The 16,713-nt window shown below is 44.0% G+C and overlaps 1 protein-coding gene across 1 annotated transcript; it reads left to right on the top strand.

The window, feature by feature from the left end:
* The first annotated feature begins 966 nt into the window (after positions 1-966).
* On the top strand, positions 967-6,014 carry LOC147861272 (cryptochrome-1-like). Its single transcript, XM_087323387.1, has 5 exons — positions 967-1,641; positions 2,666-2,890; positions 2,989-3,695; positions 4,189-4,980; positions 5,245-6,014. The coding sequence occupies exons 1-5, from the start codon at positions 1,335-1,337 to the stop codon at positions 5,263-5,265; spliced, it is 2,052 nt and encodes a 683-aa protein (XP_087179513.1). The 5' UTR covers positions 967-1,334; the 3' UTR covers positions 5,266-6,014.
* The last annotated feature ends 10,699 nt before the right edge of the window (positions 6,015-16,713 follow it).

Here is a 16,713-nt window from a genome sequence, read left to right as displayed (position 1 = left end):
ACCGGTTTACCAACAGTTTGGTTTCGGTTTGGCCTTGTCCAAATCCAAGACAAACCGGTTAAGCCTAAACCGGGTTGGGAGTTTCCAAACTTGAACCGATTCTTAAAACTGGTTTACCAGCGGTTTGGTTTCGGTTTGGCCTTGTCCAAAATACCAAGCCAAACTAGTTAAGCCTAAACCGGGTTGGGAGTTTCCAAACTCGAACCGGTTCCTAAAACCGGTTTACCAGTGGGTTGGTTTCGGTTTGGCCTTGTCCAAAACCAAGCTAGACCGGTTGATCCAAAACCGGTTTGGGAATTTCCAAACTTGAACCGGTTCCTAAACCGGTTTGCGTAGGTCTTGGGTTCGAAACCTGATTTTCCAGCTCTCTGTGTGTACATATCTTCTGCTCCCTCTCTCTCTCTTCGCCTTTGCATGGCTCCTGTCAACAGAGGCCCCTCCCTTTGCTCTATGGGCTCCATCCATGGCTTTTCTCATTAGGGTTCCTTTCTTCTCTTCTTTTTCTTCTGCACATCCACCATTATCTCTCCCTCCCCTCCCCTCAAATTTCATTTTGGGCTCTTCTTCTCTGCACACTCATCGGTACCGATTAGGTTTCCCTGCCCCCTCCCCCCCCCCCCCCCCCCCGCTCTGAAATAGGGTTTTACCGCGGTTCCATCCAGCTCTGAATTTAAGGTTCAGCGATTCCTCCTTCTCTGAAATTGGGTTGAATTAAGGTTCAGCGATCCCTCCTGCTCTGAAATTGGGTTGAATTAAGATTCAGCGATTCATCCTGCTCTCTGAGATTGGGTTCAGCAGTTCCCTCTTGCTCTATGTTAGGGAGATTTGGGGTTCCGCCTGCTCCGGGTAAGGATTAGGGTTCCTTTAGGATTTAGATTTTTGGAGTTAGCTGGATGACGCTCAGGGGCTTCCTCATTCTCTAATTTAGCTTAGGGTTTGTACACGGCTCTCTCAATTAGCGTTAGGAAATCTGCCTGGTCTGTTATTGTTCTGAATTAGGGTTAGGGTTTCATCCCGCTCTAAATCAGGGCAGGGTTTTGTTCTTGCCCTGCGATTAGGCTAGGCTTCTGATCCTGATCTGGAATTCAGGCCGAGTTTCTACCAAATCTAAATCAGGGCTAGGGCTTCTACACCACTCCAAATTTAGGGTTCTCCTGCCCTGATTTTAGCGTTGGGGTCTCTAGCTGCTCTGCTGCTGCTTCATCTACTCACACAAAGAGAAAGGAAAAACAAACAACAGCAGAAGAGGAGAAGACAAGAGATATAGAGAAGAGGAGAGTGAGGAAGAAATAAAACAAAGGAGGAAAAAGAGCAGAAAAAGCAGCTGAGAAGATATGGTGTGCACGGTGGTATGGTTCCGAAGAGATCTACGGTTGGAAGACAATCCGGCACTGGTGGCTGCGGCTCGGTCGGGCGGCATGGTCATCCCTGTCTTCATTTGGGCACCCGAAGAGGAAGGCCATTTCTTGCCAGGCCGAGTCTCCAGATGGTGGCTCAAACAGAGCCTTATCCATCTACAACAGTCCTTGGCTAGCCTCGGAGCCCCTCTCATCTTGCGCCGTGCGCCCGATGCCCTCTCTGTTCTCCTTCAAATCATCGAAACCACCGGAGCTTCACGAGTCTTCTATAATCACCTCTATGGTAAGTTTATCCTCTCTCTCTTTCTCTTTATTTGATCTTCATGGACCATAATAAAATCCCATCTACTTATGGTGGTTAGGGTAGTGCCTTTTCATCACGGGTTTTTTTTAATTAGGGTTATGATACTTTGGTTTGGTCTTAAGGGTTATGGTATGAGCATCACTGGTTTGAAAAAACTTTGTATCAAGGTTTGATTTAAGTGTTGGTATAAGCTTTATATCAGGTTTTATTTAAATTTTGATTTGATATAAGCATTGATGTAAGCTTGATTTATCCTCATCACGAAGGGAGAAATTTTACCTCAGTATGAACAGTAAGAGATCTGCCCATGTCATGAAGCAGCATAATTTTACCCTAATTTGAGCTCTATTTCTTCATTATGAACAGAGAGACAGTTTACTCTAATTTGAGACTTCAGGAATGGAGAGTTTTTACTCTAATATGAGTTGCATCCTCATTGTGAGCACACATATTTTGCTCTGATCTGAGCTGCATCGTAGCAGAGACATAGAGGCATTTTCATGCACTAATCACCATGATGAGCTCAGACATATCAGTTTGTGCAGAGTTTGTGATACACACTTTTGGTGTCATATGCACAAGGTTTAGGTGTTGCACTTATACTGCGTTTCTGCAGAAAAGTTGAGCTATGCTTTTACAATGATCAATCACCATTATGAGCTCAGGCATAACAGTTTCTGCTGAGTTTTTAATAACAAACTTTTGGCATCATATACACAAGGTTTAGGTGTTGAACTTAAACTGCGTTTTTGGTTGTCTGCTATCCATTGTGTTTCTTTTGATGCTGATTTACAAAAATGTCTGCGTTTATTGATGTACATGCCTTAACTAGCCCATGTGCCTTCTAATTATGAGTAGCACCTTGATTATATATGTATGTATGTATGTATGTATGTATGTATGTATATATATAAAAAATAAAATAAAAAATAAATAAATAAATAAATATATATATATATATATATAAATAATGGATAGTGAAAATTGGCTTTGGTCTCTCCAGATCCTGTCTCACTTGTGCGAGATCATAAAGTGAAACAAGGGCTTATTCGGGCTGGGATCGAGGTAAGTACATTCAATGCGGACCTTCTTTATGAGCCTTGGGAGATTAATAATGATGACGAGACCCCGTTCACAACGTTTGCTGAGTTTTGGTCGAAATGTATGGACATGCCAATGCAACCAGAGGCATCCCTTATACCTCCAAAAAGACTTATAAAGTATCAAGGTATCTTTTTGTTTTATTTTGTACATTCTATCAGTGGGAAGCTCTGATAATACAAGTACAGACTGATGGATTTTGTTTTTCTCTTCATTGCTATCTAGGGCCTCTATTTAGCTCATCTGTAGAGAATCTCGAGCTCGAGGATGAGTCTGAGAAAGGAAGCAATGATTTGCTAGCAAGAGCATGGGCCCCTGGATGGGCGAATGCTGACAAGGCGTTTGAGGTCTTCTTAAACGGACCGCTATTGGAGTATGTAAGCAATAGACAAAAAATTGATAGTGCAACGACTTCATTGCTTTCTCCCCACCTTCACTATGGTGAGTTAAGTGTGAGGAAAGTTTTCCGCGGTGTGAGCATGAAGCAGGTGCTATGGGTCCAAGAAGGGAATGAAAAAGGCGAAGAAAGTGTGAACCTCTTTCTCAGGTCTATTGGGTTAAGAGAATACTCAAGATATCTCAGCTTCAACTTCCCTTTCACACACGAACGATCATTGCTCTCAAACTTGAAATTTTTCCCTTGGCGCATTGACGAAGGGTATTTTAAGATATGGAGGCAGGGACGGACCGGGTATCCTCTAGTGGATGCAGGTATGAGGGAGCTTTGGGCGACTGGATGGTTGCATAATTGTGTCCGCGTGATCGTATCATGTTTCTTTGTTAAATTTCTTCAGCTTCCCTGGCGTTGGGGCATGAAATATTTTTGGGACACACTTCTTGATGCTGACCTGGAGTGTGATGTCTTGGGATGGCAATATATATCTGGAAGTTTGCCGGATGGTCATGAACTTGATCACATAGACAATCCTCAGGTATTGTTTGCTCGTGGTTTCATTATATTTACAAATGTAAACCATCTACATCACATGAGTTTACAGCCTATTTAAAAATTCAATGTATGTGAACTACTCATGAATTGATGTCACCTTTTTTTCCAATCTATGTATACCCCCTTTTGATAGAACCCTTTGTGTATGTAAATGATTGGTAGAAGGAAGACTTTCAAAACTCGTTATCTCATTCACCTCAGGGATTCACTTTATCTAAACCATATAGCACTCGCAGTTGAGGCCTATTTTAGATTTTTCATTAAGAAAATTTACCCTTTTCCCATCTAATATATGTATACCCCTTTTAGATAGTATCCTGAATGAATGCAAATAATCTTTAAACGTGAATACTGAAAAAACTTATTCTCTCGAATTTGATATGGCTGCATAATTATGAGTCACCCCCTTTGAAATTCTGGTCCTATATTTCTATTCCCATGATAGATTAGGGCTTATTTTCACGATTTTTTTGCAGGCAGAAGGTTATAAATATGATCCTGATGGAGAGTATGTGCGGCGCTGGCTACCTGAGCTCTCTCGCTTGCCGTCGAAATGGATCCATCATCCATGGGATGCCCCTCCCAATGTGCTTCGTGCAGCTGGCATAGAGCTCGGCACCAACTATCCAAGACCTATAGTAGAAGAAGTAGCTGCTAGACAAAGGCTCCAACAAGCACTATCAGTTATGTGGGAGAAAGATGCTGCAGAAAAGGCTGCTTTGGAAGTGGGCCTAGAAGAAGGTCTAGGAGAGACAGTAGAAGTGCAGGCCGGTAGAGGTGCTGAGGTTGAAAACATGGATATGGATGTGGGTTCACACCATAGGAACACATCATCGGATGGCCGATCACGTTATGATCAAATGGTTCCGAGCATGGGCAGAGAATCAGCACGAAGGACGGAGGGTGGCTCTTCATCTGACAAAGGCACGGGAGATCAGGATAATGTTGTTGCTGCCCAAAATGAGCGGCAAAATGGACACAAGCGTCCATTGCCACTACCGTCACCCATACCAATGCAAGATGGACATGAAGATGTGAACTCAGCTGCACCCCGACTAGGAAATGAAGATGCAAACTCGACTGCAGAATCGTCCTCGGCAAGGCGGCATCATGCTAGTGGTTACTCGAACTGGCGTCGTTATGCCTCATCACAGTCTGTTGACTCCCAGGTGCCTCTGGTGCCCGAGTTGCGGCAGGGAGTCTTATCTCGGATGCGAAACCACCATGCCCAACCAATGATGAACCTTGATGTTATTCGTGCAACTAAGGTAGTACTACTAGCTAGCACATGACATTTGGGAAATACCGTAACTTGTTGAGTATTTGCCAGAAGTCCCCAAGGTTAAAAAAATTAGCAGAAAACTATGTAGTACTAACTTTTCTTACATAGGTATTCTGGTAATGGATGAAAACTTAGGGTTATTCTTGTGCATATACTCAACAAAGTAGGGTCACAAATTATTTCCGTGCTTTTCTCTAGTTCTTTATGCATTTGTTTTATCCTCAAAATGGGTTTTAATCTTATACCCCAGACTAGCTCGCTCTCGGCATGAGCGATCACATTGAGGAGAGGAGATTTTGGCAGCCGTAGATCGTTTGGATGTCAGAAACGACACTGTTTTGTCAGGAAATATGGTATCACATGTAGACAACTGGGTGTTCAAAAATGGTAGCTGGCATGGTGGTACTATATCTGAGTACATGATGCTTATTTAGAACACATGCAGTTTTTAAGAGCTTTGATTCAGTGGAACAAGGTGATTGTAAGCTACTGGATGGAGTTTATATAGCTTGACGGGTTTGATCTACAAACCGATGTGTAGAATAAGGTCTTCTTTGTACACATTGATGTTGATTCCTTGATGGATAACTGTTCACTATTATAGGCCATGCTCACAAGTATGTTGGTTAGCTTTGTACAGAAGTGTAATGATAGTGAAAAATTGTTTTTTCTTCTCTTAGAAATTTCAATAATGTAGGGAGCAAAGTATAAACCGAATGTCAAATCAATCAGCCAATAAAGTCAACACAACTTTCAAGGGGGAATAAGGATAAAGGAGGATTATCCCTTTTGCATAATGCATGCTCTGTAATCCTCAATTCTTGTTGTAACCATGAAGTGAGCTTGGCTCATGGTATTGCATCCAATTGTAAAAATCCATGGAACAGCAAAGTCTCTTGAAACCAAGCAACATGACTTTCAAGGAGCAATCAATGATAATGGAGGGCAGTATCCCTTCTGTAAAATGTATTAATTTGTAATCCTCCATATTGGTAATGATGACATGGTTTTGGTTCATAATGTTGCATCCAGTTCTTTGCACAATCCATGGTAAAGCAAATCCATTTGATCTCAGCGGAATGTGTTTTCAAAGCTAAATAATCGAGAAACAGCTGCTCCTAGATTGCAGGATGAGGATGTAATGGAAGGAATCGAGTGCTAGTGCTTAAAAAGTGAAGAGTTCAGATTGTTTGCTTGATTACTCACTAGTAATTTACATTTCATTCAAGAATAGGATGATGGCTATGTAGTGTGATGTTTGCAAGGGGGATCTTCCCAAGAAACAACTTTCCCAGCCAAATTTTAGGGTTCCACGGTCATACAAGCCATCTTCATTTATATGTGGCAACTTGTATGGTTACTGTATATGGTTCAACAAGGATGACTTGTAAATAAGTGGTTATGGGTTGTAGCATTCTCAATTGCCTTTTCCAATCAAGGTCTTTATTTTGAGAGTGGTGATTGGAAGCCTATCTTCAGGTGTAACGCGGGAAAAAGCTGTTTATGCAATCGTATTATAGTTCTCATCGTTTCATTCCTCATAAAATTTGGTTTTGGATTTCCATGATTTGATAGGTTGTGACGTTCTTATCTAGGGCCAAGATAATGGGTATTTCTCAATAGAATGTATCTTTTATGGTTCATGAAGCCAAGTTTGATCGATGAAACCAAATAAACATATAATCTTTCATGTGACTCCTAATTACTTCTCTGTACTAAAAACTCTATATGACTCCAAATTTAATTTGTGGGGGTCAAAGAGGTGGGAGATGTAGTTTACTTTTGATATTGGAGATTTTTGGACTTTATTGAAGTTTGATGATTATTAGACATCCTACCTAGTTATATGTTTATTTGGTAGCAACTATGGAGTAAAACATTGATGCAAGTCCGTTACCTATACAAATTGAAGAGAAACCATGGGTTCAACATTGAAAGGGTGGTGAGACTCAGTTTTCACAAGTAACTACTAATCTCTTGTACAATTGCTCCATTTAGTCTCTTTGATGGCTCTCAGAATGGATTATATGTAAATATGATTATCAATGGTGGCAAATCTTGAAATGTATAGTGAAAGTTTTCATTTGGGGAGTATTAAGTAGAGATTTAGTTTAGGGAAATAAACTAAAGACACCTGGACTAGCAACAAGAAATTGCATCTTGTATATTGTTCAAGTTGAAGATAACTGCCAAGATGAGACATGTACAAAGGAAGAAAATGTCTGAAATTGAATTTATGATAGCTTAGGTTGATGGTAAAACAAGCCCCAATGAGGAGTCATATTTTGATGCGGATCAAACCAACAAAAAGATATAGCTCAATTGGCCGGAGCTACCTCTTGGGATGACAGGGTGTAATGATTCGAAACTTGTAATGGATGATGGGAGTGAAATAGTGATTTGCAATGTTCACCATATAATAAGGAGGAATGTGGTAAAACGAAAGTGGGAATTTGCTTTTGCAAAAATTGATTGTCGGGGTAAGTGACTATTTTTGGTGAGGACCCTCATGAAACCTATAAATGGAAAAGAAGAGGTCATTGCCAAGGATCAATGTTTTGAGAGACACACTTACGCTTCATCGGTAAATTGATTGTTACAATATAGTGAATCAAGCGGGTGTTCAAGAGGCCTACCATGACAAGGGGTGATGTGGATGTCAATAATGGACTCACTACGCCGAAACTTGAGAATCTCCCCTTGACACACTATTTTTTTGTTTGATGTCTCATCATCTTAATGATCTATACCCTATGTTAGTGTTAGGAATATGGATCCGAATCGAGATGATTTACACTACCAACACAAGTTTCCAAATAGACGAAACCACAAGACAAAATGAGAGTATGCCGAAATTTAACGTGGAAAACCCAAAAATGGGAAAAACCACAGGAACCTTAGGTTCCAGAACAGATTCACTATTTTCTGAGTATACAAGGTGTTGGCAACCCCTAGAGCTTACACTAGAGGTATGCACATATATTTCAAGGCTACAACCTTGGTTACAATATTCACCCTACCGGATGGGATAAACAACAGAAAAAAAAAACCGAAAAAAACACAGAACAAATAAACTTGTTACAAGTGGACAAAAGAGTTGCTATGACTCTTTGGGTAGTCCAGACTGTCGAATACATGTGTATAATGGACGTATTCACACTATCCCGTTTTGGCCATTTATGTAATTAGCATAAAGGGTAGTTGCCCTAAGTCGGTCACTATATATAGTGACCTTGTAACCTTTTTGTAAGGTTGGGTGTTGTATTATTGCTTTGAAGAAAGAAGAAGTATTTTGTGTCTCTCTCTCCCTCTCTCCCTCTCTCTCTCTGTGCAACGACTAGAAACTGTCATACGCAGGTATTCAGAACAGAATCGAATGCTTCTTGATCTTCCGCATAGACGACCTCGTCTCCAACATCTGGTATCAGAGCGTGCACAGTAGTCGGTCCTTCAATCCGCTGTCGGTCGTCGTCACAGCATTCGGTTTCCTGTGTCATTCGAAGAAGAAAAACGAGGCCTGCATCTCATCGCGTTAGATCATCTTTGCTTGGAGTAAGCCAGCAGGTTGCACTCCGTTCCTTGTGATCGTAACCGCTCGGCGCGAAATCCCCTTGTGCAACTTTGACACGATCGTGCTCCATTCGGTTAAACGGCATCCGAAGAGGTAATCAAACGCCGCTCATTGTAACCACTCGGTGCAGATCGGTCTTAAGACAACAACCCCAAATTCGTGCTTCATCTGGCTGATCGACATTCGGGAGGATCAGTTGGATCCGTCTCTCTCGTTGCTGTAGTCAACCGAAGCAGAATCGGTCCAGATAATCGGTTTTAATAATCGGTATTCGGCATATATATCTGAAGCGAACCGGGCTCACTCCGACTCGGCAACATTCGGGAAGACCAGTCGGTTCTGTCCCTCAAGCTACCGGAGTCAATTCGAGCAAGTTCCGAAGCCGAACCGACTCGGGTTCAAATCCGACTAGAACGATATCGGGTGAGCCAACCGGCTGCACTCCAACAAGGTTCGTAGTCAACTTCGAACCGAGCTTCGTCAACCGAAACCGAATTTGATGGCATCAACATCCGGCTCGTCAGAAATGAGTCTACGAAAGTTCGATGGATCGAACTTCAACTTCTGGAAGGAGCAAATGCAGGACTATCTCATAGTCAAGGGGCAAATCGATCCCATCGAAAATGAAGAACCTCCAGAAGGATACAAACCAATTGAGTGGCAGAAGCTGGACAGAATCGTCCGCGCCACGATTCGGATGCACCTATCGGAATCGGTATACTTTACGGTGCAATCGTGTACGACAGCATTCGAACTGTGGAAAACACTGTCGGACACTTACGAAAAGAAGGTCGCCGCAACGAAGATGTTTCTGATCCGGCGCCTCTACAACTTGCGGATGAAAGAATCCGATTCGGTTCAAGCACACCTCAATGAGTACGAAAGCATAAGCTCCCAAATCTCGTCACAGGGGACGGCAATCGAGGATGAACTCAGAGCAATGATACTCATGAGTAGCCTTCCCTCATCATGGGAAACTTTCGTCACAACCGTGTGCAACGCGTCAACCACGGCTGTTAAGTACTCCGAAGTCACGAGCGCAATCCTGACCGAAGCAGCTCGGAGAAAGTCTTTCGCCAAAGACTCAACAGACGACGCTTATGTAGTACAAGGTTCGACAGACCGATCGAACATACGAGGAAGAGATTCCTCACGACCGCCGAACAATCAGCGAAGACGGAGCCAGTCACGGGATAACCGAATCTGCAACTATTGCAAGAAACCCGGACACATCAAAGCCGACTGCCGCGCACTCAAGAACAAGAACAACAAGAAGAGTGGCCGGCATGAGGAGATCAATTACGTCAGTTTCTCAGCTGATGTACTACCGGACGACCCGAATATACTATCAATCGAAAATCCAGTCGGATCAGAAGTTCTACTCACGACTGAAGAATCGAGCACATGGCTCTTAGATTCGGGTGCGTCATTTCACGTGACTCCTCATCGATCCCAATTTCGGCAATATACGATCCGTCACTCCGACTCAGTTCGAGTCGGCAACTCACAACACTGTGACATCATCGGAATCGGCACAGTAGAGCTCAACCTTGCAGGTGGCTCTACACTTGTACTCCACAATGTCCGACATGTACCCGAGCTCTCAAGGCCATTGATCTCAGTCGGACAACTAGATGAAGACGGCATTCGTGCCGGTTTTTCTTCGGGAGGGTGGACACTCCACAGGGGGAACCTCCTGCTTGCTAGAGGACCCAAGATACACTCCCTGTATTCGTTACATGTTACGCTCAGAGAGGGTAACCTGTTTTTGGTGGATATTCCTGTGTCATCACTATGGCACAGAAGATTAGGACACCTCAGCAAGGCCGGCATCACGCACCTATCTAGAGCCGGATACATCCCCAAACTCTCCTTCTCCGACCATCAATTCTGCGAGCATTGCCAGTATGGCAAACAAGTAGCCGCATCACACCCGACATCAGCACCAAGAGAAACGAGACCTCTCGATTTAGTCCACTCGGACGTCTGTGGCCCAATGCCGCATCAGTCTCTTGGCGGTGCCTCTTACTTCGTCAGTTTTATTGACGATTCGACTCGAAAGGTGTGGGCTTATCCAATTCGCACCAAAGATCGTGTCTTCTCGATCTTCACCGATTGGCTCGCTATGGTAGAAAATCAAACCGACCGAAAGCTGAAATGCCTTCGGACCGACAATGGGGGAGAGTTCAAATCAGAAGAATTCGTCAAATTCTGCCGACAACGCGGCATCCGACGTGAATTTACGGCACCACACAGTCCGGAGCAAAACGGGATTGCCGAACGCATGAATCGGACAATCCAAGAACGGATAGTTTCCATGCTCCAACACTCCGGACTGTCGGATGGCTTCTGGGCAGAGGCTCTACTCACGGCAGTACACATAATCAATATGTCGCCAAGTAGACCTCTAGGACTTCAAATTCCTCAGGAACTATGGATCGGCAGTAAGCCGAATTACGACAAGCTGAGGATCTTCGGATGCGAGGCGTACGCCCTTATTCCGAAAGATGATCGCCGAAAACTTGCACCTCGGTCCAGGAAATGCATTTTCCTTGGATATGGATCCGACGGCGAAATGGGATACCGACTCTGGGATCCCGAACGCAGACAAATCGTCCGAAGTTCGGACGTTGTGTTCAATGAGTCGGCTATGAATCCATCAGTCAAAACACCGATCGAAGTCCGAAGGGTCACATTTTCAGATGTACCGACCCTTCAAGAAGGCCCCGCTCTTAACACACGGTCAGCTTCACGGGTAGCTGAACCTTACACTACCGACTCGGACAACCCCGACTCGGCACAGCAGAACAATCCGCTTTCGGACCATCCGACCTCGATACCCGATGCGACCAGTCCAATCATACCTCGACGATCCGAGAGACTGTCGCAACCTCCGGAGAGGTATTCTCCTGGAATTTTCTTCATCGACGCCGGCGAACCGACGTCTTACGAAGAAGCATCGACATCTGTCGATTCAGCCACCTGGCATCTGGCGATGGAGTCGGAAATGCACTCCATTCGGGCAAACAAGACTTGGGATCTGGTCGAATTACCTAGGAACCGACGTGCTCTTCCTTGCAAGTGGGTTTATCGACTAAAAGAGACGTCTGATTCGACCACCCCAAAGTACAAGGCCAGATTAGTTGCGAAGGGCTTCTGACAAGAATATGGCGTCGACTTCGACGAGATTTTTTCACCAGTGGTGAAAATGACAACCCTTCGTTTCCTACTCGGCGTAGTGGCAGCCGACAACTTGGAGCTGATTCAGCTAGATGTCAAAACAGCCTTCCTCCATGGTGATCTTGACGAGGAAATTTATATGGAGCAGCCAAAAGGCTTCGTGGCAACTGGCCAAGAACATCTAGTCTGCCGACTCAGGAAGAGTCTATACGGCCTCAAACAGGCACCACGACAATGGTACAAGAAGTTCGACGACTTCATCCAATCGATCGGCTTCTCCAAAAGCGATGAGGACCATTGTCTCTTCACCAACACAGCTCAAGATGGATCACCCATCTTCCTCATCATTTACGTGGACGACATGCTAATTTCTGGACGCCACGCGGGCGAACTTGCCGATCTCATTCGGCAACTGCGGTTGAAGTTTGCCATGAAGGACCTCGGTCCGGCACGACACATACTCGGCATGAAGATTAGTCGGCATCGCGATAAACGACATCTTTTTTTGTCTCAGACCGACTATATCCGACGTGTCTTGGAACGCTTCAACATGCAATCAGCCAAATCTGCTTCAACCCCGCTCCCAATGAATCTTCGGCTCTCTCAGCGAGACTGCCCGACATCCGGCCCGGAGGGGGAAGATATGAAGTCGGTACCGTATGCACCGGCAGTCGGCTCCCTTATGTACCTGATGGTCGCGACACGGCCTGATATTTCTCATGCCGTAGGAGTCGTTAGCAGATTTATGCACAATCCTGGCCGATCGCATTGGAACGCAGTCAAGCATGTGTTCAGATATCTGGCTGGCACAAAAGACCACGACATTCTTTTTGGTCCGAACCGAACCTCAGGCGTAGTCGGTTACACCGACTCGGACTTCGCCGGCTGTATAGACAGTCGGAAATCAACAACCGGATACTGCTTCAAATTCGGCAATGGAGCAATCTCGTGGAAGTCGAAACTTCAGGAGTGCACAGCGACCTCAACGACCGAAGCAGAATATGTAGCTGCGTCCGACGCAGCAAAAGAAGCTTTGTGGCTCGGTCGGCTGGCGCACACGTTTCGACAAGTCGACCATGACTCGGCTCCAGTTGTCTACAGCGACAGTCAAGGTGCTGTTGCCTTGTCGAAAAATCCGGTTCACCACAACGCCTCCAAACATATCGACGTTCGATATCACTTCGTTCGGGACTGCGTCATTTCAGGGAAAATCAGTCTAGAGAAAATATCCACAACCGACAATGTCGCAGATGGAATGACCAAGTGTCTTTCGGCAGACCGTTTTCGGTCTCTTCGGCATCAGATGGGCGTAACGACAAACCAGTCCGGTTAGAGCCGGACACAGAGCAGGATGGTTCCCGACAACCGACATCAGTTCCTTAATGATCGGCTTCAACTGCTCCGACCCGACCAGTTCGGTCTTCTGCCTTCGGACCCTGCCGACTCGAACAAAGCTGATATGTCCGAGAACCTAAGTCTATACCTGTAATCTTAGATAACCCATGTATACGCCCATTACGGGGGAGTGTCGAATACATGTGTATAATGGACGTATTCACACTATCCCGTTTTGGCCATTTATGTAATTAGCATAAAGGGTAGTTGCCCTAAGTCGGTCACTATATATAGTGACCTTGTAACCTTTTTGTAAGGTTGGGTGTTGTATTATTGCTTTGAAGAAAGAAGAAGTATTTTGTGTCTCTCTCTCCCTCTCTCTCTCTCTCTCTCTGTGCAACGACTAGAAACTGTCATACGCAGGTATTCAGAACAGAATCGAATGCTTCTTGATCTTCCGCATAGACGACCTCGTCTCCAACACAGACAACACCTCGCTAGATCTCCATCTTCACTCTTGCAACGAGTTCTCGCTCTCGATCACCCCTTTCTCGAGCTCTCTTACTTGTTTCTGTTTTCTTGCAAAAGCTTTGTTGTGTTCTCTCACACACCTCTCCTTCTCAAATCTCTGTTTTTCAGCCTTAGTTCTGTTTACTCATGTGCAATTTTTCTCTATATCACGCTCTGTTTTCTCTATCTGTCTCTGAATTTTTTCTCTACCCGTTTTTCTGTCTATACCTTCTCTTTATCAGCCTTTTTGGGGTAACGTCTCCTCTTTTCGTATCTGCATTCACACATTAACATACGAAAAGGCACACACACACACACAAGAAGAAAAAAGGACACATAAAAAACGTACATACATACACACACACACACACACACACACACACACACACACACCCACACACACGCACACGCACACGCACACGCACACACGCACACATATAGTTATAAACAAATATAACCTTTTCCTTTCTTTAGCTTTGAGCTGATTCGGCGTTCAGTCGAATCAACACTCAACACTCAGCCTGAATCGACGCCCAACCGATTCAACACTTAGCCTGAATCAGTACCCAACTGATTCAACACTGAGTTGGTAGTTGGCTCTCAACCAACTCCATGTCATGGGCTCCACTTGAGTGGATAGACCCAACAATTCTCCCCCTCTATCTCAAGTGTGGGCATAACTAGGTTTGCTTTTTGTTTGCAAACTTCAAGCTTCTCTCTTGACAAACATTTTGTCAAAGCCATTCTTATTGGTGTGAATGTTTTCAATGTGCATATGTTTTTCTTCAAGCACATCTCTAATCCAATGGTACCTAACATCTATGTGTTTTGACTTAGAGTGGAAGGAAGACTTTTTGCTTAAATGTATAACACCTTGGCTATCACAATACAAAATGTACTTTTCTTGCATTAATCCCAACTCTTGTAGGAATTTCTTCAGCCATAGCAATTCCTTACTGGCCTCCGTGGCAGCCTCTGTTGTGGATAATGCCACACATTTTTGCAGTCTTGACTGCCAAGAGACCGCTCCCCATACAAAGATCATTAAATACTCTGATGTAGACTTTCGAGAGTCAACATCACTAGCCATATCGAAATCTGTATATCCGTCTAATATAGTTTGGTTCTCACCAAATTTTAGAAGACTCTTGAGGTACCCCTCAGATATTGTAGGATCCATTTCACTGCTTCCCAATGATCTTTTCGAGGGTTCGAGAGAAAACGGCTTACTACACTGATTGTATGAGCAATGTCTGACCTTGTGCATACCATATCATACATCAAACTGCCGACTGCAGATGCATATGGTATTTGTTTCATTCTCTCTTGCTCTTCCTCACTCGTAGGGCATTGAGCTGAACTGAGTTTAAAGTGGCCCGCGAGTGGAGTGTTAACCGGCTTACACTTGGCCATGTTAAATCTCTCAAGAACTTTCTCAATATACTGTTCTTGAGATAGCCACAACCTTTTGCTCACTCTATCCTTGGTTATCTTCATCCCAATGATTTGCTTGGCTAGTCCCAAGTGTCATGGACACACCAACCGCGCACTCGGACGAAGCATAGATGATGGGTTACGAGCGTGGAACTTAAGAAGCTAGGAATGACACAAGAGCATGAAGACAGAGATGAAGAAGGAGACAAGATGGAATGAAATGAGGTTGTAGGTTCAATCCTCACCAACTAAGTATTTTATGCCGCTGTGTCGTGACACCAAGTCTTTCATAGCGAAAGATTGACTCAACTCTCTTTTTAGCTTTTTAGCTTTTCAATCTTGTTGGTGTTTCAACCAACAATCAACATATCATCTACATATAGAAGTAGAATAACAAAGTCATTATTTGAGAACTTCTTAAAAAACACACAATGATCTGTGTTTGTCCTATTATACCCATGGCTCAGCATGAAGGAGTCAAACTTTTTATACCAGAGTCTAGGAGCTTGTTTTAGGCCATACAAGCTCTTCTTTAACCTGCATACCAGGTTTTACTTTCCTTTGACTCCAAATCCCTCGGGTTGCTCCACGTAGATTTCCTCTTCCAACTCATTGTGAAGGAAGGCAATTTTTACATCAAGTTGTTCGATTTCTGGATTGAGACTGGCAACAATCCCGAGCACAACTCTAATAGAGGACATCTTTACTAATGGTGAGAAAATATCCTCGAAATCAACGCCATTTTTCTGGCTAAACCGCTTCTGAATCACAACCAATCTTGCCTTGTATCTTGGTTGTGAGCAATGTTCCTCGGCTTTGAGCCTGAAAACCTTTTTGTTTTTCAGTGCTCTCTTTCCCTTAGGCAACTTTACTAGATCATAGGTATGATTGTTTTGCAAAGACCTCATCTCATCCTTCATGGCCTCAAGTCATTTCTCCTTTTGATCATGTGCCATAGCTTCTCGAAAGCTCTGTGGCTCTCCTACATCTGTAAGCAATACATACTCATGTGGACTATATCTGGTTGAAGGTTGTCTTTGTCTTATAGACCTTCTCACCCCGCCCACTTCCGGTGGTGCCACCGAAACATCATCAGTCTAGTCACCTAGGATTTGATGATCATGCTTGTGTTCATTTTCCTCATCAAGAGCATCATCAACTACATCATCAACCGTATCCTGATAATCCTCTATGTCTCCCCCTTGACCTTGTATGTCTTGGGTAGGAGTTGGATTGTTGTTGACCGTAGGATCATGGGTGTTTTTTGGCATCTCCTTCGGATCCGGATCTTGCAAGGTCAGATCCTCAAGGAATACCACATCCCTGCTTCTAATGACCTTCTTCTCTAATGGGTCATAAAGTCTATAGCCGAATTCCTCATGGTCATATCCTAAAAATATGCATGGTTTGCATTTTTCATCAAGCTTGGATCTTTCATCTTTTGGGATGTGGACATAAGCCTTGCAACCAAACACTCTTAAGTGTTTGTATGACACCTCCTTACCTGTCCACACCCTCTCGGGTACATCACCATCCAAAGGGACTGATTAATGAGGTCAAAGATAGTCCTCATTGCTTCACCCCAAAAAGATTTCGACAATTTTGAGTGGGATAACATACATCTTATCCGCTCACAAATTTTCCTATTCATCCTCTCAGCCACGCCATTGTGCTGAGGTGTTTTGGGAA

This window comes from Azolla caroliniana, unplaced genomic scaffold, assembly GCF_043228905.1.
Source record: "Azolla caroliniana isolate FFs.n. ecotype wild unplaced genomic scaffold, voAzoCaro1.0.p SCAF_8, whole genome shotgun sequence".
Lineage (NCBI taxonomy): Eukaryota > Viridiplantae > Streptophyta > Polypodiopsida > Salviniales > Salviniaceae > Azolla > Azolla caroliniana.
Note: the sequence above shows the minus strand (reverse complement) of the source record. Positions and strands in the feature narration are given on the sequence as shown.

Excerpts from the sequence above, each read along its gene's own strand:
- LOC147861272 (XM_087323387.1), top strand. The coding sequence starts at position 1,335 with ATGGTGTGCACGGTGGTATGGTTCCGAAGAGATCTACGGTTGGAAGAC. Across the intron at positions 1,642-2,665 it reads CTTCTATAATCACCTCTATG|ATCCTGTCTCACTTGTGCGA; the intron begins GTAAGTTTATCC and ends TGGTCTCTCCAG. Across the intron at positions 3,696-4,188 it reads ATCACATAGACAATCCTCAG|GCAGAAGGTTATAAATATGA; the intron begins GTATTGTTTGCT and ends ATTTTTTTGCAG.